We start from the raw sequence: 27,314 nt of genomic DNA on the forward strand, positions 1-27,314 counted from the left end.
GGGTACATCCTGCAGGCCACCTGTGTATGCAGACTCATTCCACGGTCCGATCAGGTGCCCTCTTCGACATCCTCATCATCCGGGCCACTTCAGTTACCCCTCTACTCCCCGAAGCCCCCGCACCGCAATCCAACACCTTCCCCCTCCCACACCACAGCCAAGCAGCAGAAGTACAAGAAGGTCTGTGAGCCCCCAGGCAGCCCAGCTCAAGCATTTTACTACCAGGCCAGGCCTTCACCTCCTCATTGTGAGCCCCCCGGCCCATTTCAGGGAGAACCCATGCTCCGTGGGGGTTCCCAAGCTGCTGCCAGTCAGGAGAAGGAAGGGGGCGCGGGACCAGCGCCGGGCGGGAAGGATACTGCTGGGCACGCAGACCCCAACACCTCACGGGAGCAGAGGCTGGGGAGCAGTTAGCAAGCGGGAAACCACCACACAGCCCTCAACAGGTCCTGAGGGCATCATCACTCACCACACAGAAAGCCCCGTTTGTGATGCTCAGCCGAGCAAAGAGAGATGAAAATGTGCCCAAATGTTCCATGCAAGGAGGCCAGAACGTGTATGCAGCGCTGTAGAGATAATACTTAAGATGGTGCATCTGCAAATATTTGGTGCTTCAGTTCAGCAAACATTTGACACCAGATGTAAGGCTCTGTTCTAGGAAGGAAGGGGATGAACAGGCACGACCCCTTGTCCTCAATGGCTCAGTGAGTGTCCCACCGAACGGAGGAGTTTATGACTGGCAAGACTCATCTGGAAAAGGACTTCCCCGAGCGTTCCGATCATCCGAGGCCGATTTGTAGCTGAGACGCCCTCGTGAGGACCCACACCGCTGTGCTGCCCACCGAGCGGCCGGCCGCCCCGTCCGGCCGCCCCGTCCGGCCCCGGGGACTGAGGGAAGACATGGCCCCACCCGAACGTCTGCAGCACCTTCGCAAAGCGATGAGAGGAGCAAGCCCGCCAAGTGTGCCCCTCACGCCACACAATGTGCTCCCAGGGCTCAAGATCGAATCCTCAACAAGGAACAATCTGCTCGCGTTTTGGGGAAAGCCATGCAGCAATAAAAATGCTGACGACGCAAACCGAGAAAAGTGAAAACAATCACAGCGAAGCTGTATTCACACTGAAATGGAGCAACACTCACAATAAATTAAACCTAAAAAGCATGTTATAAACAGTATGCATAGTGTGATGCTCTACCACATAAATATGTATAAGTGCCTGTATCTATTTAGAAGTCAATATATGCACAGAAAAATATATGGAAGGATAGCGCCCCAAATGTAAACCAAATTGTGCTAAGTCAAAATCTATTTTCAATGGATAAGCAGAATTCCTATTTAAAGGAAGCCTATGCTAAATGCTTTGGGAAATCACTTGCCCCAAGTTCATTTTTTGACCAGATCTGGATTTTTGTGGGTCAGGATGGATTCAAGAAGCTGAAAGCCCATGCACAAATAGGCAGGAACAGACTTTTTGATCGACTGTGGCTCAAATGTAGATCATCAGTCTCGTCCCCCAGCCTCTCCCAGATGGTGTCACTGAGTCCCTGACCCCCCAGATCATAGGCTCAGCCCTGCTCAGCCCCGGAGACATGAGCCAGGTTTGGAGGGGCTTCCCCAGCCCCTGTGGGCCAGAAGTGATCTGGAACCTAGGTCCTGCTGCCAGGTGACTAGATTGCTGAGATACCGATGTACATATTATAAATATTCACACACTGAGCACTTATGCTACACCAGGCACCAAATTACGTGTTTTATGTAGAACCTTATTAATTTTTGTAATAACCTAGGAGGTGGGTATTATTGTCCCTGTTTTATACATGAGGGATCTGAGGCTTGAGGTTAAAGAACTAGACCACAGGGAGCTGGGATGGGAACCCCATGCTATCTGAGCCCCGAGCGGCTGCCCAGACAGACACTTATCCAAGCCTTTACCCCCACCCCCACCCCCAAGTGACGGCAGAGCCAGCCCCTCCTCCAGAGCTGTGGACTAGGTCAAGCCTCAAGTGGGAGAGGACACAGACGGGCGCCACCTCCTTTCCATTCACCAGGACACAGCCCAGGGGCCAGTGGGGCTGGGGGCACACTGACCTCAGCCCTGAGCACCTGCAAGTACCAAGTCACTCAGGCCCAAAGACGTGCAGCCTCAAGAACGCCAGCCATCTGCTGCTCCATCTGAGACAGAAGCCAGGAAGGAACAGGTGAAGAATTTCGGGAGGAAGTCAACTCTCTCTGTGCCTCCCGCCGTAAGGCCAGGCCAGGGACACACCAGCTCTCTCCATCCTGGCTACAGGTGGCAGGTGCATGACCACACAGGGCCACGTGTCCCCTCTCCACCCAGGCTTCCGGGAGGCTGCACGGCCAGCTTTGAGCAGGCCCACCCCCTCCAGATGAGCCGCTGACGTCTGCCAGTCAGGCACCCGCCGCCCCCAGCCCCCAGCTGCCTCTCCCAATTTAAAGGAAGCACTGCAGATTTCAGGACTAGTTTCCAAAACACCTCATTCCAGCCAGTGAGCACCGAGCCCTGAGTGCAGAGGGGGGTCGAAAAAGCAACAAAAGCGGCTCTGGATTTTTAACATTTACGAGCGCATAGAAATCGTGCTTGGATGTGGCTCTGGATCATCTCTGTGCTCGTGCCCCACCGTGTGTGTCTGACGTGGTCATGGGCTACTTCGGGCAAGATGAAGCTGCCAGGCTGGCGGGGGGGTGGGCGGACGCCTCCCCACCTATCCCCTCAGCCCCGCTCTTTCTGGTCCTGCTTATCCTCAGCATCACCTCTCAGACCAGAAACTGTGTCTGATTTTTGCCTCTCTTCCAGACAAACAGGAAACATCGTTCGTAAGAACTTGCCACTCCTTTGAGAACGGTTCTATCAGGTCCCTGAACACAACCCTCCTAAAATCTCCTGGGCCTGGTATGCACCTCAGGGCTCGCTTGTCACTGAGCCAACCAGCCGAGGGAGAAAGAATATAATTAATGGTCAGTGGAGTTCTACCATCAGGCTTTCCATAAGCTCTGAACACAGCTGGCTTCTCCCCTGCTTGGCTCCGACAAGGTCTGAGCCTAGAATCCCTGAGCCCTGATTAGCTCCTTCCAGCCCAGGGGAAGAACTCTTGCCAGCCTGGGTTCCTGGGGCTGACAGTGCCTGAGCCGTGGCTGAGGACATCTCATCCCCCAGACTCCTAGCCACAGGCCCAGGGGGCTCCACCCGAGTCCCTGGGGGACGAGGCTCAGGCCAATGGTCTCCCAGGAGTACCATGTCACACGGCGGCCTGCCACTCTCCAGCCCCACTCTGTCAGGAGGGAGTGAGGGCAGGGAAAAGGCCAGGTGGTGGAGGGAGCCGGCTTCCATCCATCTTGCTCCCTGCTGCATGGTTACTTAGAATTACAACTCATAATAATGATAATAGCCACCATTTATTGAGCACTTTATTCCATGCCCGGCACCATGCTCAGCGCTCAACACACATTATCATTACCACATTCAATCTCATTTACGTTCGCAACAGCCCTGCGAGGGTGGTTTTATGATCTGAATGTCGTGGATGAGGGATTGCAGGCCCAGAGATGTTGGGTGGTTTGGCCAAGTTCATGTTACAAGGAAGTGGCAGAGTCAGGGTGGAGACCCAGATCCATAATAATAAAAGCAAGAGCTTATATGATATGTACCGTGTGCTGGGCACACATGAGTGGGCAGACAGCTTCGGTAACTTGTCTGGGTCACACAAGGGGGGGAAGTGGAGCGCTGGACTGCAATCCTAGTCCCAATCTTGCTCTCGCCCATGGACCTCTATGACCCCACACTTGTTAAGAAGGATGCTTCTAGGGCCCAGGAAATGGACACACAGACACTGCCCACGCCAGGAACGTGAACACAAGGAACTGAAAGTCCCCAAGCCAGCTCTGGCCTCCCTCAGCCCAGCCATGGCTGCGTCATCACCCTCTGCTTTCCAGAAGCCCAGGCCTCTCACGGACAATTTCTCACTGGGAGGCACGCCTGCCACCTGGTAGAAATTTGGCTTGGGTTCCGTTAAAGGGACCTGGTTCTCAGAACCACAGCTAAAGAAGGACTAGATCTTTTTTTTTTTTTGTCCTCACAATCCAACATCTTGAAAATGCCCTGCCCCTCTCTGCACCCACTGAACTAATGGCTGCAAGTAAGCCTCGCTCCTCGGGGCCACCAAAAAGCTGCACCTTGGAGGGGGGATGCTCGCTCTGGTCAGCGATGGCTGTGCAAGGAGCCCTTGGCCAGGTATGCCTAACTCAAGAAACTCTATGGCTCCAGGGCATGTGACCAGGGTGTGGGCCTGAGACACTGAAATCGCAGCCCCACGTTTGGAAGACTTGAAATTTCGATGGGAAGGCGAGGCAAGAGGCTCCCGTTAAGCCTCCACCATCCCTTTCCCTAGAAGTCGGTGGGCAGCAACCTCAGCTGCAGGCCAGAGCTAATGCAGGTCCAGAGCACTGAGTAAACACTTCCCAAGGACCCGTTACCCCCCAGGTCCTGGACCAGGCTGCAAGCCCAGCAAGGCTTCCAGGTGAGGGGCAGAGAGAGAAAAAAACAGGCACACACACCTGAGAATCTTGCTCCTCGGCCCCTCCCAGGCCCCCACCCCCGCCCCACTGTCTATTCCCAACACTCTAGGTACTTCCATGCTTCCAAGCTTTTTCCCAGGCTTGCTTCATGCCCAGCAAACTTCTGTGTATCCTTCAGACACAACTCGAATGTCTCCTCCGCCAAGGCTCCTTCCTTGATTTACCCCCCAGCGAAGTACTAGTAACTTCCTCCCGTGCACTTCCACAATGAGTAGACATTTCTACAGCGCTGACTGCATCATATTGAAATTGTCTCTCCCATGACTGCCGCCTCTAAGATTATATATGACTCCTTGGAGAAAAAGGACATCATCTGCATTCAAATGCCCAACGTTAGCAGGTCGACCTGCAGGCAAAAAGCCAGCTAGGAAAGGGGGGAGGGGCTGAGCAACGTGTGTGCACGTCCGGATGCCAAGGCTTTTAGGGACAGGAGGACCGGAGGGCCAGATCAGATCTGGGTTTCAGAAAAAAATGCCTTTGCTAAGTGATTCAGTCACTTTCCTGGTCAATCTGTCCTCCACATTCTCAGCAAAGGTTCTTTTTCCGGAACATTCCCAGATGCCTATGGAATTCCAACTCCCGGCTGGGTAAGGGAGGCGAGGCAAAGGAAGAACTCCGGGTCATTCTGAGGCTGCTAACGTGGACAACAGGATGTATGGTGGTGAAGGTACGGGGAGAGGGCGGGGAGAGGGTCAGGTGGGATAACTGGCTTTGGACACGCTGCTATTTGCAGTGTGAGTGGACTCCCTTGGAACAGCTGCCCAATGGTAGCTGACACACAGGACCAGGGCTGGGGAGGAAGGCCAAGCAACAGACAAAGAGGGAGGGCTGAAGCTGGGGAACTTAAGGGCAGCGGAGAGGCCCTGTAGATCAGTGAACTTTCCATATTGATCTGTGTGCTGTCTACTGTTGATTTCACCACCCCTGGAAGGTGCTTCGGGAGGGCTGAAGCCTTGTCTGCCTCGTTCCCTGAGGGGAGCTCTAGAACCTGGACAGTGCCCTAGGGGCTCAAAAAATGTGGGGGGGACTTGAACACTTGGATTCTTAGGGATGGAGCTGGTGGAGAGGGAGAGCACAGGAGGGGCCGGCACCTGGGGGAGGCAGAAGGGGACCTGGAGCATGACCACGGGGCCCGAAGCTGGACAAGACTGCCAGCCGTCCAACAAACTCAAGTTGCTTGGCCAAAGAGACCAGGTTGGGAAACGGGAGGGTTGGGGAGACTGGGGATGGCTGGTCAGGGTCTGCCAGAAGCCAAGTCAGCACCAACTGCCGCCTGGTTCAAGTCAGGAGACCCCCCCACCCCGCCCTGCATCCCCCAGCCCTGCCCCCACCAACTCGGCATGGGACATTCCAGCCCCTAGGGAGCCCCACCTGTCCGCAGGGTCAGCACGGCCTTCTCTGACTTTACAGGTTTATCATTACTCTCAGTTTATGTGAAGATACCCTCTCCCTCCAGTGCCTGGGACACAGCAAACATCCTTGAAGCCAAAAAATACCTTGCTAGAACTGATTTTTTCTTTTTTTTAACTTGAAGAATACAGCAGACTAGACCAACACCCTAGGGGTTCAAAACATTGTGGGAGCTGCATCACTACTGATCATGGAGGGGCCCTGCTGCCGAGGAGAGCGCGACTGGTCTGGGCCAGGTGGAGCCGGGCCCCAGCCTCAGGCCTCAGAACCCCCAGCCCAGGTGTTCCATTCATGCTGCTGAAGTCAGCAGCTTGTGCCCAGGGTACGGACTGCAGGCCCCGATACCGGCTGGGGGCGGTCGGACTTCATTCTGTAGGCAGTAGGGAGCAGCGCGCTGATCACACTTGAGCAAGACGACCGAGCACAGCCTGAGCTGGAAAGCGCATGAGGAGCCCGGTGGTGAGGCTCTGCAGGGGCGCCGGGGCGCTCAGGCCGCTCTCCCAGGAGGGCCCAAGCTACACTCTCCGCTACACCTGGAAACTCAGCAAGGCAGGGGTGGTTCCTAGACAAAAGGGGTCTCTGGAAGGCCTCTCCATCTGTCACCTGGGAGAGTCATGCCTCCCACAAAAGGTGGGATGACAAGGGTGAGGAAAGGGTTTGGAAGGGAAGCTGCAGAGCCCCCAAGCTGCCTCTGAGAAAGGCCTGGTTCTTTCTTGGTTTGGAAGCCCAGCCTAATGGGGGCCGCAGGAGGAGGGTCAGCTCCCCCCCCTCCACCCTCAGCAGGAGAAGTGCCCTGTGTCCCCACCCCCCACCCCACCCTCCCCATGGGGGAACAGAGAACCGGCTAAATCCACCTCGAGTTAAAATCAGTGAACAGCAAACAGCCAGGAGGGAAATGTTGCGAAAGGAAAAACAGAGGCCGTTGGAGAGCGATGAAGAATCGCAGGCCCTCTGAAGTGTGGCAGCTTGCAGGGCGCAGCCGGAGAGGTGAGGGCCACACCACTGCCTGGAAATGTCATTATCTGTTATTTACCACAACAGAGGACAAAAGGCTGCACAAAATTGCTGTTCCTGGTAACAGCCACTAAACTGATTTGCCAACAGTGCTTCCTGTCTGCGTTCTCCCAAAGCTACACCTACCAGACCCCGGGAAAAGGGCCGCTGAGCCCGGAGGGCAAGGGGCCGCCAGGGGTGCTGGACGGGTGTCCTCAGGGAAGAGGCCCAACCACGGTCCCCGACACCCCAACCCAAGCCTGCAGAAGCCTTTGCCTGCTCAGTGAGGAGCTGGCCTCACACTGAGTCTGGTCCACCACTCAACAACGCCCAGCAACCTCCCCGCCAAACCTCCAGCCACCCAGATACTTCAGGGGTGTGACAGGCTCCCTCTGTGATGGGTCTGCTTGGGGAGGGGGGCTGGGGTTAGGCGCTGCGCCCTATGACGGTGGGGGCTCTAGGGGCAACGCACTTAGTCAACAGCCTTGGTACCCCACTGGCAAGCTGGCACCAGACAGCGCCTTCCTTTGGGGGGGTCTCCTACATGTCTTTAGCTTTACTTCCCATAGGATATGTGGGCAAAGTGTTGAACCGAGCAGTGAGAGTTCTTGCTTAGCCTACTTCTCCATCTGGAAAATGGGTAAAGTCACTGCCTTTTGCCTACCTACCTCCGAGGGGGGCTGTGAGGGCCATGTGGCATCAGAGAAACATCCGAGGCAGGGGCTCTCCGAAGGACATGCCAACCCCCACACTGGCTTCCTTCTGAGACGACATGGACGCAACCACGGCCTGAGCCAAAGCACACTGGGAAATAAACCGATCGCAGCTTTAAAACAACAACAAGCCCAACTGCGTTCTGGAGGCTTGAGAAATGAGGTGTAGCTCTCAGCTGCCGCTCCGTGATCTGTGAGGCCGGCACGGCGCTGGCCCCTGGAGAGAGGTCTGGGGCGGGAATGCTGCAAAGGCTGACGCAGCCTGAGCTTCACGGGAGGAAAGTGCTGGAAGGGCCCGAGAGACCCTCTCACCTGACCGTTTCCCTCTACAGGGGAGGCCCAAGGCCCGGGAGCGGGGAAGAGATGTTGCTCCGGGGTCCCCTGGGGGGATCAGAACAGAGCTGCGCCTGTGGCCGGTCTCCTGACTGCGGGTCCCCTCGCTGCAGGGGCGGGCAGAGCAGGCTGGTACCGCGGACAGATGTGGACGGCTCTCACCTACAGAGTTGGCCCCACCGCCCCCGCCGCACCCCACTAGCTGTGTCCATCCTCGGACTCCCTTCTGGGAAAGAACCTGATCCATGGCCCCGACTGGATTTCAGGCTCGGTGGGGGGAGGGGAGTGGGTGTGCACACGCGTGTGCGCGGGAGAAGCCTGAGCAGAGGAAAGCAGTAGATGCTGACCTGCAGCTGTGGCCCTGGGAGAGGTGGGGCTGGAGGAAGAGGCCACACCTAACGGGGACAGGGGTGAGAGGGTGGGCCCGGCGTCCTGCCCCAGTGCTGACCTCCAGACGGTGTGTGTGAGCAGCCTGGAAGAGAAGGGCCACAGTGAAGTGTGACAAATTCTCTTACATCATATAGCTCCTACAGATAGAATTAGATTTCCATGTATGGACCTGAAGGGGGGCATCTTTGATGTTATTAAGTGAAAAAAAAAGAAAAGGTTAAAAAAAAGGAAACTACAGAGTAAAGAGTATTTTATGGTCCCATTTAAAGTTATGTATGTATACACACCTGCGCTTGCATGCGTGTGCAGAAGGACAAACGCCCAGGCTGCGAAGGATGGAGGTGTGGAGCTGAATTTTATATGCTCTGTATTGTTTGAGTTCTAGAATTATTGTGCAGTTACCACACGCCAGGCATTGTTTCTAAGAGCTTACCATATACTTCATTCATTCCGCCCCTCCCGCCCCTTTGTGAGGTAGGCGCGATAACTAGTCTTCATTTCCAGGTGAGGAAACTGAGGTAGAGAAGGGAGAGGCAACTTGCCCAAGGGAGGCGGCGAAGCCAGGCAGCCCGAAGCCAGGGCTCTTCACCTCTATGCAATGGTGAAAAGTACTTTTTAAAATTCCAGGGGGAAAAAATTCTAGGAGAGGAGAACCAATACAAATAAGGGGAGGCTATCTTACTAAATCCTTTAATACCCTGGAGCCCCAGCAATACACAGCGGGAAGGGGAAGGAAGTCACATCCCTTCTCACTTCCGAGTGGCCTGGCACCCTGGGTGGGGGCTAACGGGTTGGGACAAGGGTTGGCACACTTTTTTGGTAAAAGGCCAGGAAGTAAGCATTTTAGGCTCTCTGTCAAGCCAAAGTAGCCATATGTAAGTGAATGGGCAGAGCCTGTTCCAACAGAACTTGATGGACATTGAAACTGAAATTTCATGTAACTTTCATGTATCACAGGATATTCTTTGATTTTTTTCAACCATTTGCAAATGTAAAAACCATTCTAGTTCAAAGGTTGTACAAAAGTAGGTATCGACCCCTGGTCGAGTGCCACCCAGCTCTTGGGTCCCTGGTGCAGGAGAGGAACAGGGCACAGGCAGGGTCCCCAGGATGCTTGGAGTAGGCTCCAAGGTGCATAGCCTTTTTCCACAGTTCTGGAAACACACTCGGAGCTGGAGGTGCAGGCGCTGGTAGAGTTGGGGCTCAAGGTGAAGCCCAAGTAGGGGCATTGTCAAGAGAGAGCACAAAAGCCCTGAGCTCTTGGTGGCCCTGCTGAAGGTGGCCCCACAAGGGACAATCAGGAGGATGGGGTGGCACCTTCCTTAGAGCTGAGGAGAACCACCGTTCCCTGGAAGCCCAGCTCTCTCCAACAGCCTCTGCCCCCGCCCCCCAACACCCTACTGGGCAGCTTCCCTGACATTTATATGAATCAATCTTTCTCAGTGTGACCCCTGTCACACCTGGGTGACCTGACTGGTAGCGGGTGCCCAGTGACCTGTCCTGGTTCACTTGCTATACAGAGAGACCCGGATACTTCAAAAGCATGACACCCACGTGGGGACATCAAGTCACAGAAACGTCTCTGGATAGGGGCGCCTGGGTGGCTCAGTCGGTTAAGCGTCTGCCTTCGGCTCAGGTCATGATCCCAGGGTCCTGGGATCAAGCCCCGCGTCAGGCTCCCTGCTCCACCATGGGGAGTCTGCTTCTCCCTCTCCCTCTACTTGCTGCTCCCCCTCATTGTGCTCTCTCTCTCTCTGTCAAATAAATAAATAAAATCTTAAAAAAAAAATGTCTCTGGATAAGTCATTTAGGCAGGGTCAAGGGGAGAACCTCCCTCCCACCATGCTGCATGTGGTGGGAGTCTTCTACTCAACCCAGACCTTCATTTTCTCCGATGTCACTTCAGTAGCCCCCCTCATCCTCCCACCCCTGACATCCACCTCTGGGCTGCTCATCTTCCTCCAGGGTCCCTCTTTAGATGCCGCGGCCTGGGATCTTGCCCGCAGACCACACGGTCCACATGGCTTCCCCCAGCAACCTCGGTCCCATCTGCACCAACATGCCCCAACCCGTCCCACCAGCCCCTCCCCAGGCCTGCTCCTGCCCCAGCCCAGCCCTGCACGCCAGGCCCTGAGCACAAGCATAGCACCCGGGCAAGGCCATCAGACCCTGCCACTGACCCTCGTGCGGCCAGGCGAGGGACTGACCTCCACACACCTGTTTCCTCACCTGCAAAGTGGGGATCATGACCTCCCAGGGTGGCTGGTAATCCAGTGGGCTCTCAATCACTAGTAGCTTTTGTTATTTATAACTCCTGTCTTTTGAGTCTCCATCCTGGTTGTTCCTCTCTGAATTCAGCCCCTCGTTATTACTACTTGGATAATTCCGCATTCAACAGGCTATCCAACCCACTACACATTCCCTCCTCCAAACCTGCCTCTGGAAGGAACCTCCCCAAAGACCTACCAGTTTGTCATTCCCTGCTTCGCACCCTTTGATGGCTTTGCTGCCTACAGGATCCTCAGCAGCCCGCCCCATTCCTTCCGTCCCCCAGCCCGCCTCTCCCCCCTCCCCCTCCCTCCCCCGGCACTCCCCCACACCCCCAGTCGTAGCTCTTCCTCTCACCCTGCCTCTACACAGCTGTGTCTCCCGAAACGCCCTCCCCTGGCACCTGGGTGCCCACCCTCCCGGCCCGGCTGAGAACCAGCTCTACTCTGCAGCCCTCCAGCTCTCCTGGGGCCCTGCGCACCGGATCACCCCACACCTCCGCTACACATCTCCACATCCCCAGGCTGCGCAGCGCTTTCACCAGCCGTGAGCTCCGGGGGGCAGGGCCTGGCGGGAAGCTGAGCTAATGGGGGAGTCTCCAAGGGCTGCGGGCGTGACGCAATGGCCACAACTCCTCTCTCCCTCTCTCTCTCTCTCTCTCTCTCTCTCTCTCTCTCTCTCTCTCTCAAGCTCCAGGCTTGACCTCAGGAGGCTGCGTGCTTCCCAGAGGCCACCCTCGCTTGGCAGCTCCTCTGCGGCCTTTGTCCTGAAGACACGGAGTTCAAAGGCACGGCACGACAGGGTGAACAGAACGGGCCCTCACGGAGATACTCTGTTCCTTAGACGCCGGAGCGAGGCAGATGCTCCGAGGCGCCGCGTGTGTGGCGTGTGGCCCGATCGCCCGAGCTCGGCCACAGCAGGCCAGTCAACTCCTGCCAAGCAGCCTGGGCGACGCGCAAGCAGCCGGAGTGGGCCCGCGGCGCGGACGCGTTAAGTGACTCTTCCCGGGAACTGAGCAAAGCCGAGTAGCTGAAGGAAAAAATTCATCTTGCTCATGCGGCACAAACTACACTCTTCTACATGTGAGTCAGGTCGAGGAGGAGAAAGGACAAGGCGAGGGGAGGACAGGGCCGCCGCTGGAAGGGGCGGCGAGTGGATGACCTGCCCCCGGCGTCCCCCCAGGAGGCGGGCTCCGCGAAACACCGCCGCCTCCCAGCCTTCGCGCCCCCTCGGGGGGCACTGCGGAAACGGTGCGGCCGCTGCGGACACCGCAGGACAGCTCCTCAGCAAATGAGACATAGGCTCGCCACAGCACCCGGCAACTCCACTTCTGGAAAGGATGGAAAGCAGAGCCGCGAAGGGAGATTGGCACACCCACATTCATCGCAGCACTATTCACAACAGCGAGAATGTGGAGGCAACCCGCGTTCCCATCGACCGAGTCCCGGAGCGACGAAGTGGGTTAGGTACACCCAGTGGCGTATTATTTGGCCTTAAAAAGGCAGGAAAATCCGACACAGGCTCCCACACGGACGGACCCTGGAGACATTACGCTAAGTGAAAGAAGCCAGTCACTTTCAAACGCTGCGTGATTCTGCTTATACGAGGCACCTGGAGAAGTGAAACTCCCAGAGACAGAGGGTAGGCTGGTGGGTGCCAGGGACTGGGGTGGGTGGGAATGGGAGTGTTTAATGGGTGTAGTTTCGGTTTCACAAGATGAGAAAGTTCTGGAGATGGATGGTGATGGTAGGACAACCATGTGAATGGACTTAATGCCCCTGAACGGTACCCTTAAAAATGGTTAACATTGTAAATTTTATGTGATGTACATTTTACCACAAATTAAAACAACATTTTTAAAATCTGCCTCCTGTTTTGCGGGACTCAAGCTCATCCAAGGAGCAGGGTGGGGCAGCCCCCACTCCACAGGCCCAAAAAGGGGCAGACTTGAGATCTGAAGGGTCATTTGTGGGGCCCTCTCCCTCCCCAGACTCCCCGGCCTTCTCTCTTCTGTTTCTCACTTATGCCTTACTCTTCCCCCTCTCAGCACCTTGTCCACACACCCCTCCCTTCCCCGGGCCTGGGACACTGTCTTCCAACGTATAAATTTCTTGTCACCATCTCAGCTCAAATGTCAGCTCATAGGGGCTCATGCTGTGCATCCAAAATAAAATAGCTCCTCCCTACACCACCCCCCACTGGCTGTCACTGTGTCTCCCCCTGCTCTTTATGGTTTTGCCCACCGCTTTCTGAAATTACTTGTATTTAGCTATTCTTGTTCATCTTGCCTTCTACGTCATCCACTCCACAGAGGTGAGGCAGGGCCCCAGCGCATAGCCAGGATGCTCAGAACCAGCCTGCTTGGTTTCAAATCCTGGCTCCACAACGAACTCACTGAGGGACCTCGGGCAAGCTTTAACTACTCCGTGCCTCAGTTTCCCCATCTGTAAAAGGGCGATAGCAGTGCTGCCCCCATAGGGCTGTTAACAGGACTGAGTACGTTGCTGTGTGAAAAGCCCTTACAACAGTGTCTGCGTGGTCAGTGAGAGGGGTACTGACTATCAGGGTTACTAGCACTGCTCCCAAGGGCCGGGCTGCCTCCTGCCTTGTTCATCGCCGCTATCTCCACAGCCTGGCATACAGTTGGTGCCCAATAAACACCGCAGAATGAGCGAAGGACAGAATTCTGCAGAGACAGCCCTTAAGGAAAGTCCATTTCATTTGCAAGGACAGGCCCAGGGAGCTGAGCTAGCTCCAAAAGAGGGGAGAGTCCCCCAAGAGGGCTCCTCCATTCTCTTGCCCGCATCGGCCCCTGGCCCCTCGAGGTGGGCTCAACCCGGCCCCAGGTATTTAGCTTTTGCACTGGGAACATCCTGAGAACATTCAGGCTGCTTCTGAAGGTCCTGGGAAAGTGGCTAAAAGAGCCGTTTCCCCCGTGGCGGTGAGGGCAGCCCGCCAGCCCCATTGCTGGCACTGGCCAGAGTACAGGTGGGAGGGCGGCCTCCAGACAGGGCCATCTGGATTTGTGTGGGGTCCTCCAAGGCATCTTCCATGCTGACACAGGCACCCACTCTGGGATCGAGCCCTGCATCGGGCTCCCTGCTCAGCGGGGAACCTGCTTCTCCCTCTGCCGCTCCCCCTGCTTGTGTGCTCTCTCTCTGACAAATAGATAAATAAAATCTTCTAGGGGCGCCTGGGTGGCTCATTCGTTAAGCGTCTGCCTTCGGCTCAGGTCATGATCCCAGGGTCCTGGGATCGAGTCCACATCGGGCTCCCTGCTCTGCGGGAAGCCTGCTTCTCCCTCTCCCACTCCCCCTGCTTGTGTTCCTGCTCTCGCTATGTCTCTCTCTGTCAAAAAAATAATAAATAAAATCTAAAAAAAAAAAAAAAAAAAATCTTCTAAAATAGAGGCTCCTGGGTGGCAGTCGGTTAAACAGCTGCCTTCGGTTCAGGTCATGATCCCAGGGGCCTGGGATCGAGCCCCGCATCGGGCTCCCTGCTCCGCGGGAAGCCTGCTTCTCCCTCTCCCACTCCCCCTGCTTGTGTTCCCTCTCTCGCTGTGTCTCTCTCTGTCAAATAAAATCTTTAAAAGATAAAATAAAATAAATAAAATCTTCTAAAATAAATAAATACATAAATCTGAAATCAATCTAGAGTTGACTTTTGTGCCTAGTATGAAGTAAGTCAAGATACATTTTTTCCATATGAATATCCAAATAGCTTTGCATTATTTATTCAAAAGACCATTCTCTGCCTATCAGTGGCTCCACTGTCCTAAACTACACTTTTTATTTTCTCTCATTTTTGTCTCAGGTGTATGGAAATACTGATTTTCTGACACATACGTTAAACTCATGGCAACAACCCTGCTAATAAATTCACCTACAAATTGTAACCATTTGTATTTAGATTCTGTCAGACTTTCTCATTACATAATGATGTTATTCACAGATAATGACAGCTTTAGCTATGCTTCTCCAATCCGTATATCCTACATTTCTTTCCTTGCCTGATTGCACTGGGCTGGCTGCTAGTTCAATGTTGGATAGAAGCAGTGATAAACATACATAGAACTTGCCTTATTCCTGATTTTAAAGGAAAGTTCTCAATATTTAACCTGTGAATATGCTTCTTCTCCTGCATTCTTTAGAAAGATGGCCCTGCTTCTCCAAGGAAGGGAAATGCTGTGACTACTTTGGCCTGAAAGAGTGGAAGCCCAGCATGGCCCCGCGAACACCCCTGGGGGACCCAGCTCCCCACCACCTGGCTGGGGGACCCAAGTAGGCCACATGACCTCAAATGAACCCCTGTTCTCCAGCTGTGACTGGGGAACAGCTTCACCACCCCTGCTCTCCCTGCAGCTTTGTCCCGAGGATCAAAAAGATGAGTTTTGTGAAAGAGCTTTCTAAAGCCTAAAGGACATCGCAAGGTAAGAAAGACCACGGCCTCGGTGTCCACTGTTTGCAAGAGCAAGGATGGCCTGGGGGAGGGTGCGGGCCCCTGAGCTGGGGTGTGTGTGGTGTCGGGGTGGGGAGGTAGGGGGGAAGGCAAGGGGAGCAGAGGGCCTTCAACCCTGGCCTGAGCCTGAGCCGGGCCTGGGGCTAGGATTTTAGAGCAGAGGTTTTCGAACCAAAGAGAATCAGCTTCCCCTGGAGTGTTTGTTAAGCACAGATCAATGCTCCCATCCCCAGAGCTTCTGTTCAGTAGGTACCAGGGACTGACAGTGCTCCCTCCGAATTCATGTGTTAAAGTCCTACCCCCCACTGGGATGGTGTTTGGAGGGGGGTCTGTGGGACGTGACTAAGGCCAGATGAGGTCATGAGGGTGGGCCCTCAGGATAGGATGAGTGGCCCCAGGGTTCCTGCCAGCTCCCCGGCTGTGGGTCTGGGCTGACTTCCGCAGGACACACCTCCTCAGAGCCTTGCTTGGGGGCAGGAATCAAGGAATCAGGTTCAAGCGTGGCCCCTTCCCTCCGTGCTTCCCTACTTCAGGTGGGACGCCTGATCCCCCAACAAGCTAGACTTCCCCTAAGGACTTTGAGCAAAGTAGAAAGAGTCCCTTTTCCCTAGGGACTCAGCACACACTATGGAGACCGCTGTTCCATAGGTGGGCCCCTCTGTGTCCACACCATGGAACACATTTTGGTTGAGACCAAAAAAATTGCGACGGCTTCCCCTGCACGGTGACCACGGCATCCCGGGCTCAGGCTGGTTCTCCGGCAGCCCTCTCTGGCCTCCCCCATGGTTGCTGAAGACGGACTCCCAATCAAACCAAAAGCTGGCTGACTCAGCTCCTAAGCAATCAGAAGTGCCAGGCCTCTCTAATTAAGCAGCCAGCCCCTCTCCCTTCCCACCACAGCCCTCTGATAATGAGGGCTGGCAGCCCGGGCGTGCAGACCCAAATACAGAGGGGGTCACCACACCAAGCGCCCCCCTCCACCCCCCCCGGCTCTACTGGCCCACTCATTAGCTTGTGGCTGCTGAATGCGCCAGGGCTCTTGCTGGGGACAGCTCCGTGTGGCCAGGAGCACCTGAGACCTAGATCTGGATACTTCCCGTGTCAGAGATCCCCCAGCATCCCCTCTGCAGCCTGCCCCCGCCCCCACACTCAGACTGCAACCCACGCCCGCACACGCACAGCAATAGCACTTACTGGCAGGCACAGGAGGACCATGGCTCCCTATCACACAGGACGGACCGAGTGACCCTCCATCACCCACCTGCTGCTGAGAAGATGGATTCTTTTAGACCATGGGGCCCCGTGCTGTGCTGCCTCATTTCCAGCCCTACCGTCTCATCCCCAACGACAGGCAGTGCTAACTCGCCTCCCACGGTCACTTTGTGCCCCTGCCATCCACTCACCAGACAGCAGCGAGGCTCATCACTTATGAAGACAAATCAGATCAAGTCACACCCTGCTTACAACACTCCACTGGCATCCCACGAAACCAAATCTCAACTCCTGATCTTGACTTACGAAGCTCCTACGTGATCGGCATGCCCGCCTCTGCCCCAGATGCCTTCATCAGTTCCTCGAACCTGCCCAGCTGCTTTCCCGCCTCAGGAACTTCATGCTCGCTGCCCCCTCTGCCTGGAACACTTTTCCATATAGATCTTCCCAGGACTGGCTCCTGCTTGCAGTTGGGTCTGAGCTCAGAGAGGTCCTCCTAGTTTTACCCTACTCCACTGCTCTGTTCTAACTCACTACAGAGCCTTCAGTCTATTGGACAGTATTTTGTTTGTTTGTTGTCTCCCTTTTCCCACTCCTGGAAAAAAAATCTCCATGAGAGCAAGGGTTTTGTCTCTCTTGCTCATGGTACTGCCAGCACCTAGAACAGGGCCTACACATAGTGGGCCCTCTACTATTTGCAGAATGAATGAATGAATGACACAATCTTCTCAAGGATGGAGAAGAAAACACCCAAATGCCTACTAGCACCCTCCCCTCCCACTTCTACCCAGGAGCAACTCCCCTTGGAAACCCAAAGGCCTCTTCACCTTGCTGCCCGAGCCAAAACCAGGTCCTCAGCCTGCTGCAAAATAAGAATAATTTCAAATTGGACCAGCCCAGGGGCACCTGGTGGTTCAGTCGGTTAAGCGTCTGCCTTTGGCTCAGGTCATGATCCTGGGGTCCTGGGATCGAGCCCTGGATCAGGCTCCCTGCTCAGTGGGGAGTCTGCTTCTCTCTCTCCCTCTCCCTCTGTGTGTGCTCTCTCTAGCTCTCACTCTCTCTCAAATAAATGAATAAGATCTTAAAAAAAACAAAACAAAACTGGAACTGCCAGTACTCCAGGGTACAATGGGGTGGGGAGTGTCAAGAGCATCTAGAAGAACATTTTTTACCTTCCCTCCCCATGCAGCTGAGATCCTCCCCTGGGACTGCCACTGTTGTCTAAGAAAGGCTCTCCAGGGACCCTTCAGCCGTCAGGACAGCAGCCTGCCCCTACAGCAGAGGTCCCAGACTTTTCTAAGAGAAGAGACATGGCTCTGCCCCCTCATCACGGTCCTGCAAACCTAAACGTGTACAGCAGTTGTGGGTTGAGGGGCAGAAAGAGGAAATAGGCTGCTGGGCCCCACTCTCCCAGGCAGAAGTCACAAAGTATAGCCCAATCTGCCTAACAGTTGCGAGCAAGACATTCCGAGACCCTTTGCCTACTGCTTATGTTGGTATATAGTCCAGGGCCTAAGGAGGGCTTAAGGAGGAGTTGGCACTCAAGCCCACCTCTATCCTGCCGCCCAGGCCCCTGCCACATCTTCACCGTTCTTGCGACCCTTCACCAGCAAATCCACATTCCTTAGCCCAGTTCACCACATATCACAGAAGAGGGGAGAAATGATCTTAGCTGAAATCCTGGTTTTTCCACTTACTAGTTTGGTATATTGACCTTTTTGCATCTGGGTTCTCTCATCCAGCTTTTGAATGACACTCAAAATTACCTTATCAAGGTGGCCAGTGGCTTTCATGTGGCTAAGTCCATGTTTACTTCTTTGACTTCTCTATAGTCTACGGTCCTCTCAGCTCTAGCCACCCCACACCACCCCATCCCCAATCTTCTGTTTCCCGTTATTTCTTCCTAGAATGTATTACTTCCTGAAATATTCTTATTTATTTGATCATTATTTGGTTTCAGTTCCCTCACCCAATATAATCTCAAGAGAGAAGCTTCTATCTCTTATTGACCAAAATAACTCGAGGCTTAAAACACATGAAAGATGGGTACCAGTAAAACTAGATTGAAAAACAAAGGAAAGAGGAAGATATGGTATCTTGGGAAGAGCTCTCTAAACTAGGAAGGCAGTAAAGGGAAGTCCCCTGATGACAGCTATGCAGCAACTAGTCTATGCTGGAGTATGACTAAAGGTCTAAAAGGGGAAAAAAATGTAGGCTCCATGCAATAGACAGTAAAACTGAGATGCTAAATAATCCTAAGGACTGGAAGGCACATTATTCTTGGGTCTATAAGAAAAGAGGCATGGGGCGCCTGGGTGGCTCAGTCGTTAAGCGTCTGCCTTCGGCTCGGGTCATGATCCCAGGGTTCTGGGATCGAGCCCCGCATCGGGCTCCCTGCTTGGTGGGGAGTCTGCTTCTCCCTCTGACCCTCCTGCCTCTCATGTGCTCTCTCTTATTCTCTCTCTCAAATAAATAAATAAAATCTTAAAAAAAAAAAAAAAACTAATAAAATTTACTGAGTACTAATGTGCCAGACAAGGTTTTTAAGACCTATGCATATAATATTTAATCCTCACAATGTTCTAAGGTACATATTATCATTATCCCTATTTTACAGATGAGGAAGATGAGGCTCAACATAGTAAACAAGTTTTCTGAAGTCATCCAGCTAGTGGAAAAGCTGGGTATGAATTCATACCCAGGCCTGTGAGACCCAGAGGTCCACTTCCCAGAGCCGGCCCTAGAAGCCAGGCCATTCAACCTTAGGCCCTAATTCTTCTTGCCAAGAAGCACAGGATACCGTATGCACACACATGCACACAAGGACACACAAGGACACACACAGACACATACAACACACACTGCTGGGAGCCAGGGTGCAAAGCCGCAGAGCAGGTCCAGATTGGGTAGCCAGCGCAGGGCCTTACCTTCCTGCAGTCTTTGCAGAACACTGATGAACTTCCCAGGAAGCCCAGCACCTCCCCACAGAGCAGACACTGGGAAAGGCCATTCCCCATCACGTTCCGCCTCATGGTCTCCAGCCGCTCCACCAGTCGTCTGCAGCACAGGACACAGAGTCAGATGGAATATGTTTCCTGTCTCCAACCCGAGCACTGCCCAGGTATGGCTGCCATGGGGCCCCAGCGCTATACCTTGGCCCATGTGCTGTTCCCTCACCTGGGATACTGTTCCCTGCCCCACCCCTTTTCCAGGCTACCTCCTAATCATTCATTCGCTCCCCAACTATTAATTGAGTACCTACGATGTGCCACACCCTGGGGATATTGTAGCAAACAAGCCAGAGACAGACATGGTCCCTGCTCTCATAGAACATATGTTCAATAAAGATAAAGTCCATAAAAAGTCAACAAGCAAACTGAGTTCAGACAGGGGGAGTGCTATGAAATCAAGTAAGTGCGTGGGGAGAAGACTGAGAGGCAGCATATCAGGTGGTGATCAGTGAAGGCCTCTCTGAGAACGTGTGAACTGAGAGCTAAAGGAGGACAAGGCCAAACCAGGTGAAGAGCAGGGCTTGGGCGGGGGCGGGGTGGGGGGGACTCCAGGCAGAGGGAACAGCTGGTGGGGGAGGCAAAGACAAAGGCCTTGGCACATTAGAACAGCAGGGAGGCCAGTGTGGCCATTCCCTGGAGGGGCGAGGAGGGGACAGATTCCATGGGTTTTGTAGGACACAAAATGGAATTTGGATTATTTTCTAAGATCAACATGAAGCCACTGAAGAGTTTTACGTAGAGGAGGGATTTGATCTAAGGGACATTTTAATTTTTTTTATTTTAACTTTTAAAAGTATTATTTACGGGCGCCTGGGTGGCTCAGTTGGTTAAGCGACTGCCTTTGGCTCAGGTCATGATCCTGGAGTCCCGGGATCGAGTCCCGCATCGGGCTCCCTGCTCAGCAGGGAGTCTGCCTCTCTCTCTGACCCTCCCCCCTCTCATGCTCTCTATCTCATTCTCTCTCTCAAATAAATAAATAAAATCTTTAAAAAAAAAAAAAATCTTTAAAAAAAAAAAGTATTATTTACTTACTTACTTACTTACTTATTTAATCATTTAAGTAATCTCTACACCTGATGTGGGGCTCAAACTCAGGACCCCAAGATAAAGAGTCACGGGCTCTTCTGACTGAGCCAGCCAGGCGCCCCCCAAGTGGCAGTTTTAAAAGCTTACTCCAGCCGCTGTGGAAAGCCAGGACTACAACAAGGGAGTGCAGGTGAGGAAGCCAGCAGGAGATGCTGGGAGGCCCAGCAAAGGGGCACTGAGGCAGCATCCATGGAAATGGGGTACAGGAGGTAAGAGAGAGAGATCTGGGATGATGTAGAGGTTTTGGTCTGAGCAAGTGTGTGGATGAAGAAGCTGGAGGAAGAAAGAAAAAGAGCTTTTCTTTAAGCTCTGATGCCAAGTGTCCAGGAGCCATCCCTGAACCCTGTTAAGCCTCGGATAGGTGATTCCCCTCAGGGTCCCATGGCCCCTCAGCCCACTGTGACTCCCTCTTTTAATAGCAACACTTCAACCCTCACAAAACTGGTGGCCACTTCTGTTTTGATGGCCACTGTGTCTCCAGTCCCCAGGGGACACTCAGGGAAAATTCTTGAATGAAGGAACACGGGACAGAGTGCAGGTACATTATCTCAACCTCCCAGGAGGAGGATGCTATTTTCCCCCATTTTAACAATAACAAGACTGAGGCTCAGAGATATAAAGTCACTTCCCACCAGCATTACACAGTTCCTAAGAGGTAGAGCCCAGGGCCCAACACCGAGATCCGCACCCCCCACTCTCCCGGGAGGTGATCAGGCTCTGCCTGGGGGCCAAGGGGGAGCCGCCTCTACCTACATGCCCTCTGACGTCCGCAGAGGTCCCTTCCACACTGTCCCTCACCCAGGAAACTGCAAGGCCCCGGGAATAAACCCAACTTGAGCTCTGGCCTGAACTGCTTGTTCATAGGGGCCCCGTGAGTACAACCCTTCTAACTCATGGAAACAGGATACACCTCCTCCTTCTGAGACAGTTAGTCTGAGGCACCGCCTTCTGGGGTCATTCCACATCTCTGTCAAACCCAGTGTTCACAGTGGGAGCCAGACAGATGGATGGGGGGGTGCAAACACTTCCCGCTGCATCAGGGAGCCCACATGAAACACCCCCACCGGCTCCCAGCATGCCCGCCTGGGGGAGCCTGAGGGATGCGGCGCTGGCTTGTCAGTCATGAATGTGGGGCTGCACAGCTCCTCACAGGACCCTAGGAGAGGACAGGGTCAGGCAGCCTATGTGGGGGAAAAAAAGCTAAAGACAACTGGTCTGTCTGATATACACCCTTTTTGTAATAAAATGACAGTAATGATATGTCCGTATTATTGAGGCACATTTAACAAACTGGACAGCAGGGTCCTTGTAGTGGTGCTTTCGCTTTTAGAACTGTGCATTTCTACAGAGTCTGACTTTTTAAATGATCACATACTTAATGAAAAAGATGAACAGAAGAAGAACAAGGAGATCAGAATCAAATTAAATCCTGTCCGATGCGATGCACTGCATTTGTGTTTTCCTACTTGTGTTTTTCTGTGTCTTTCCAATTTTCTAGGAGGTATGAATTGCTTTGGTAACTCAACAAACAAAAAGAGACACAACCAAACTGCCTGAGGGCTGTATAGGGGTCAGCTCAGGATGCTGGAGGCCAGGAGAAGAGCTTAGAACAAGCTGGAGAGCATCTCTTCTTGGAGTCCTTGCTGGGGCAGGACCGTCCACGCTCAACTTCCACCAAATCCCTCCTGCAGCTGGACCACGGCTGACCCTCACGTGTGTGGAGCTGAAGAGCCCCTCACGATGCTCATTCGTCCCCCCACGGCCTCGGGCCCACGCAGGAGCCACTAACTCCTTCTCACAGAGGAGTGTACAGAGGCTTTGCGGGGCTGGGTTATGCATCTACACCCCAGGGGTGTTCGGGCAGAGCGGACTCACTCCCTGCGGTGAAAGCCAGCGCTAGGACCCAGGGTGCCACTCTCAGCGCCCCTGATCTGACACTAAGTGACTTTGCTTCCCTCTCAAGGATCTTGCTCCCTCCCGCCCCAGCTCAGAAGCAGCCCTTACCCGATTCTCTGCTGCTCCATGACATCCAGCCGCTCTGCCCTCTGGATGACCTGCAGGATGGCCTCCACCTCGGCTGGGCTGAGGCACTGGCTCTTCCTCTGCTTCTCTGTCTGGTAGGTGTGCACAGACCAGCCCGTCTGCAGCCTGGAGAAAGCACAGCCAGCCCTGAGGCCACCGCAGTGCAAACTCAGGTGGCCCCACCATATCCCGAAGCCCCCCCCCCCCCCCCCCGCAGAACAGTCTGGGGACAGCCCAGGTGCTGCGTGTCCAGAAGAGGGGTTCAGGGAACAGGGCAGATGTTTTGAGTGCTGGTTCTGACACCTGCCAGCCACCGGGCCCCACAAAGACCAGCGGTGCCACCTTAGCATGGCGGGAGGCAGGAGCACGGGGTGAGATCCTCTGGACAGAGAAGGCCACTGCCACAGCACGTGGGGCTGTGAGGGAAGAGCATGGAAGATCAGCAAGACTGAGATCTGGGGCGCCTGGGTGGCTCAGTCGGTGAAGCATCTGCCTTCGGCTCGGGTCATGATCCCGGGGTCCTGGGATCGAGCCCCACATCGGGCTCCCTGCTCAGTGAGGAGCCTGCTTCTCCCTCTCCCCGGGCCCCGCTCCTCCCTTGTGCTCTCTCTCTCTGTCAAATAAATAAAATCTTTAAAAAAAAAAAAAAAAAAAGACTGAGCTCTGCGGCATCTAAGTGAAATGGAGCTTACTGTGGGATAGGAAAGAATGGTAATTAGATCAGAAACGAACCCTGAGTATGAAAGGAGATGCCCACAGCAGTTTGCAAACGAGAGGGTTTGAGGGCAGGAGGGCAGTGCCGCCCCACGGAAGGAGGGGAGGTAGCAGGAGCGCCACCTCCCGAGGCTGCGCCTGAGGGCTGAGGGGAAGAACTCACGCCCTTCCTATCTTTGTGGAGGGAATGCGAGTGGCAGTGGCAGACCAAGCCCCAACTCGCTGCCCAGGGCCCCAGCCTGTCTGAGACATTCTGCGCCAGGTGCTAGGAACACGGAGGCGGGCCAGAGGGCAAAGTCACCACCTCGAAGAATGACAAGAGGCTTGGGGACACAAGATGCCCAATCAATGACACCAATATTTACTTAATGAAAAACGAGAAGAGCTATTTCGTTCAAGACCTATTTACTGGGCGTCCCCTTCGAGGCCAGGCTCGGTAGGTGTTGGGGACATGCTGCTGGGCTTCCCTAAAGAAGGGACAGCAAGCAAGAGTCTCTGATGCAGGACACAGGGCAAGAGGATGAGGCTGTGGACGCCTTCCTGGTGCTCCCTGACACAGATGGACACCGGTGGTCTCACTTCACTGCCCCATCTGGGCTACTGCAGCCAACTATCGACACGGTGTACGTCAGGGGAGCTAAAGAACATGTCCTTCCTCTGTAAGTCCAGCAGGCTGGTTAAGATGAAGGGCTCAGCCCGGAGTCCACTGGATGGTCTTACCTTTGGCTCGGTCCCTTCCCAGCCGTGAGAATGTGGGCAGCTGCTCATCCCGGATTTCCTGCTCTGTCCCTTTAAGGGATGCCGCGCGGAGTAAATGAGACAGGGTATACCCAGTGCTCTGCATACAGCAAATGCCCAATTGCTTAATCAGTGGTACTTAATGATGATTACTATAATTCTCAGGGGCAGAACCATCAGGAATGGCTTGACCAAAGAAGCAGTGCTCCTGCAGGGTTTTGCAAGATGAACAGGTGTTTCCCCCACAGAAAGAAGGAGATGGTGTTCAGGCAAAGAAAAGCCGCATGTACAAAGGTGCAGAGACATGAAGTAAGGTGCCGTACTGAGGGGCTCCAGACTTCTAGCCTGCCTATGTCTCCAAGTCGAAAAGAAGCACTGCCCTAGACCAACGCTCTTTGAAGTGGTCCTCACAGAGCCGGGGGAAGCAAACAGAGGGAAAGGGGCAGAGCCGGGAGTCAGAGGAAGGGGGGCCAGTCCTTGGAGTGGGCAGGGGCACACGCCCACCTTTCCTCTGTGTACTGAGCAGACTCGAGCGGTTTAGGCCCTGAAGCAACACTCGCCCACCCCGAGCTGCAGGTTTTCTCCACCTGAGCATTGCAGGGATTCAGGCAGTCAGGGATGGGCCAGGACACCCTCCGTGTGTGACTCCCTGGGCCAGGGAAGGAAAACTGGAAAACAGGGTCCCTAAGCTCAGGTCTCCCCGTGGAAAAAGGCAGGCCCAGGACACAGAAATAGGAGGGCATGGCACTGGCACTGCCATCCATCCTGGAGGGTGCAACTCCTACCCAGCTAGCTCCTGGCGCCAGCCCAGAGCACAGCAGACCTCCTCGCACCAGACCCTCCTGTGATCACTTAAGGCCGGCCTCCCCTTCAGCCTCCCCTTTTTTCAGCAGAGGAAGCTGAGAGCAGTTAGATGGCTGGCCAGCCTCCTGACCCAAGGAGTCCATGGTCAGCGGCTGCTGACAGCCCTGCCTCCCTCTCCCTCTTCCTCCCCCTCCCCTGCTCACGCTCCCCCCCAAAATAAATAAAATCTTAAAAAAAAAAAAAAAAAAGGACTTCTCTTAGATTCCTGGTAAAGATCCCCTCCAAGATGGGTTGAGTCCATTCTCAGATTTCCCACAAAGTTCAGGCATAGCTCCATCTTGGGCCTAAGCATTATTTCAAGGCCAAGTAGGACCCTCTGTCTCCTCTCTAGAATGTGAGTCTGGAGGACCAGCCCTACACCATCTGGCTCCTGCCCACTTCCCCAGCTTCCGTTCACCTCACTCACCACCTCACTCTGTACTCAATCCACACTGGCCTCCTGTCAGGCCCTCTACATGTCCTGTTCCTTCTACCTCAGGGCCTTTGCACAAGCTGTACCTTCTGCTTAGAAGCTCCCTTCCCCTATTTCCATCTAACATTTATCCCTACTCCAGGACTCAACATAAACATCACATTCTCAGGGAAGCCTCTCCAAATCCCCAGATTAAGTTAGCACCTGCCTTCACCCCACTGCCTGTTTCTGCTGTCGAAGTAGCTGCACATGGGTAATTATATGTATAATGCTCACCTCTCCCCACCAGTGCCTCAAGAAAAAGGACCACGTTGGTCTTGCTCACTGCTGTGCAATCAGCACCTGGCACATAGTAGGGGTTTAGAAAATGTCTGGTGGTGCTGGAGGACAGAACTGAGCTGAAGCCAGGGAAGGCAACTTCCCCAGGCCTCTCAGAGGAACCCTCAGGGCACAGGACCCGGATGCAAGCTTTGTAGTATTCTCCTTTACGGAACCTGGCATTACAAGGCAGCATACCCTGGGGAGGAGATAAAAGCATCCGTTCTACTAAAAGATGCTACAACAGCTTCGGGCTGCTGCTGAGTGCAAGACAGGTCAGGGAGAACTGAAGGAAATGCCAGAGGGGTCACCAGGGCTCACACCGAGAGCACAGCTTTCCCCAGCTCCTTGTATCCTGCCAGGGAGGACCCATCATCTCGCCTGGCATCGGAGCAGAGAAGGAGAGCTGCCGGCTTCATCCCTGCTCTCTCCCCCACGGGGGCTGTGCAGGGGGTTGTGCAGGGGGCTGAAAGGAGCCGAGCCATCCCAGTGAGAGGGACAAATTAACTGTTGCACAGAGATTCCTGCAAATCATGCAGGACTCCACTCTTGGGCGTTTCGGATTAATTTTTCTATCCCTCTTTGATGTTTCAGCTCTGTCCCCCTGCAGGCCTGTAACATCTAACTGCAAATTTCTTGAACTTGGTCCCATTTGGGAAATGCTGGCTCCCATAATTGGCGTGGTTTGACAGATGAAGAGGCTTTCTTGGGAGCTTATCAGACACCAGGGACCTCCAAATCCCTGGATGGAGAGGGAAGCCTGGAAGGCAGGAGAGGCATCTGGGAAGCCCTGGTCTCCGGCCACAGGGGGGACGTGGGTAGAGATGGACTGACCTAACTGGGTCTGAGGGGTCACCAGGCTGAGGGATAACAGGAAAGCTGGGACCTGAAGGGGACAAACCAGAACCAGAGAGACCCTGGCAGTGTACTGGAGGAGACTGGGGACACTTCGAGGCTGGCTGTGTTTCAGCCCGGCGGGCAACTCTTGGTTCACTTGATCAGCCTTTGCTCTGTCCTGTCAGTGTGAGGCCCTCGCCGTGAAGCGGGCATCCAGGTATCAAAGGCTTCCCGCCTCCAGGGGCTCAGGGACTGAAGGCTCAGTGACGTACTCTCACCAGAGAAGGCAGAGGAAGTGGTTTGGCCCCCTGCAGCCTGCTGTAGGCCTGGCAATCAGAGGGGCCTGGGCGTGGGTCCCCAGCTTGCCATGGGCAAGGAGCGCAGCCTCCCTTTCCTCCTCTGAGAAATGAAGGTACATTCCACATGGCAAATGAGTGAATGGCTGCTCAGTGCCGACCTCGGGGCCTGGAGTGTGGTGTGCATCAGACATGCACTTGTCTCCAAACTTCTCTTTCTGGGTCCCTGATATTGAATCTTGCCCCCAGAAGGAGGGGAGTGGGGACAGGGAGGGAAGGCAGGCCTGGTAGGGCCTTGGAGATACTCACTTGGCTCGCAGAGCAAGCTGCCGATCGTTGGGGCAAACCCACTGGTCGTTCCCACTGCCGAAGATGGTGTCGGCCATGGCTCCGAGTGCCCAGCCAGGGCCAGGAGTCACATCTGAGGTGAGAAGGGGGAAAAATCAAGAGCACATCATCAGCTGGGGTGCAGACAGCAGCCAGGGTCCCTCAGGCACCAAGCACTGGCACTTCCGGCGCATCCCTGTATCTGGCCGCCTGCAGATGCCTTGCCATCAGAATCCTCTGGCTAAATACTGTTCCCTCAAAGCTCCTCTTTCGAAAGGATCATAATTTGGGGAGGGTTGACTAGGTGGCTCATGCGG

At 54.4% G+C, this 27,314-nt stretch overlaps 1 protein-coding gene across 1 annotated transcript in view; it reads right to left on the reverse strand.

Annotated features, from left to right (window-relative positions):
* RPH3AL (rabphilin 3A like (without C2 domains)) overlaps positions 1-27,314 on the reverse strand; it is a 146,184-nt gene that overhangs the window by 63,543 nt on the left and 55,327 nt on the right. Inside the window, 3 exon segments of the mRNA XM_035027607.1 lie at positions 19,300-19,429; positions 22,474-22,617; positions 26,980-27,091. Of these exon segments, the coding sequence (XP_034883498.1) occupies positions 19,300-19,429; positions 22,474-22,617; positions 26,980-27,056 (351 nt within the window). The 5' untranslated portion in view covers positions 27,057-27,091.

Source organism: Mirounga leonina, unplaced genomic scaffold (assembly GCF_011800145.1).
Source record: "Mirounga leonina isolate KUSES-001 unplaced genomic scaffold, KU_Mleo_1.0 Mir_200, whole genome shotgun sequence".
In the NCBI taxonomy this organism is placed as follows: Eukaryota; Metazoa; Chordata; class Mammalia; order Carnivora; family Phocidae; genus Mirounga; species Mirounga leonina.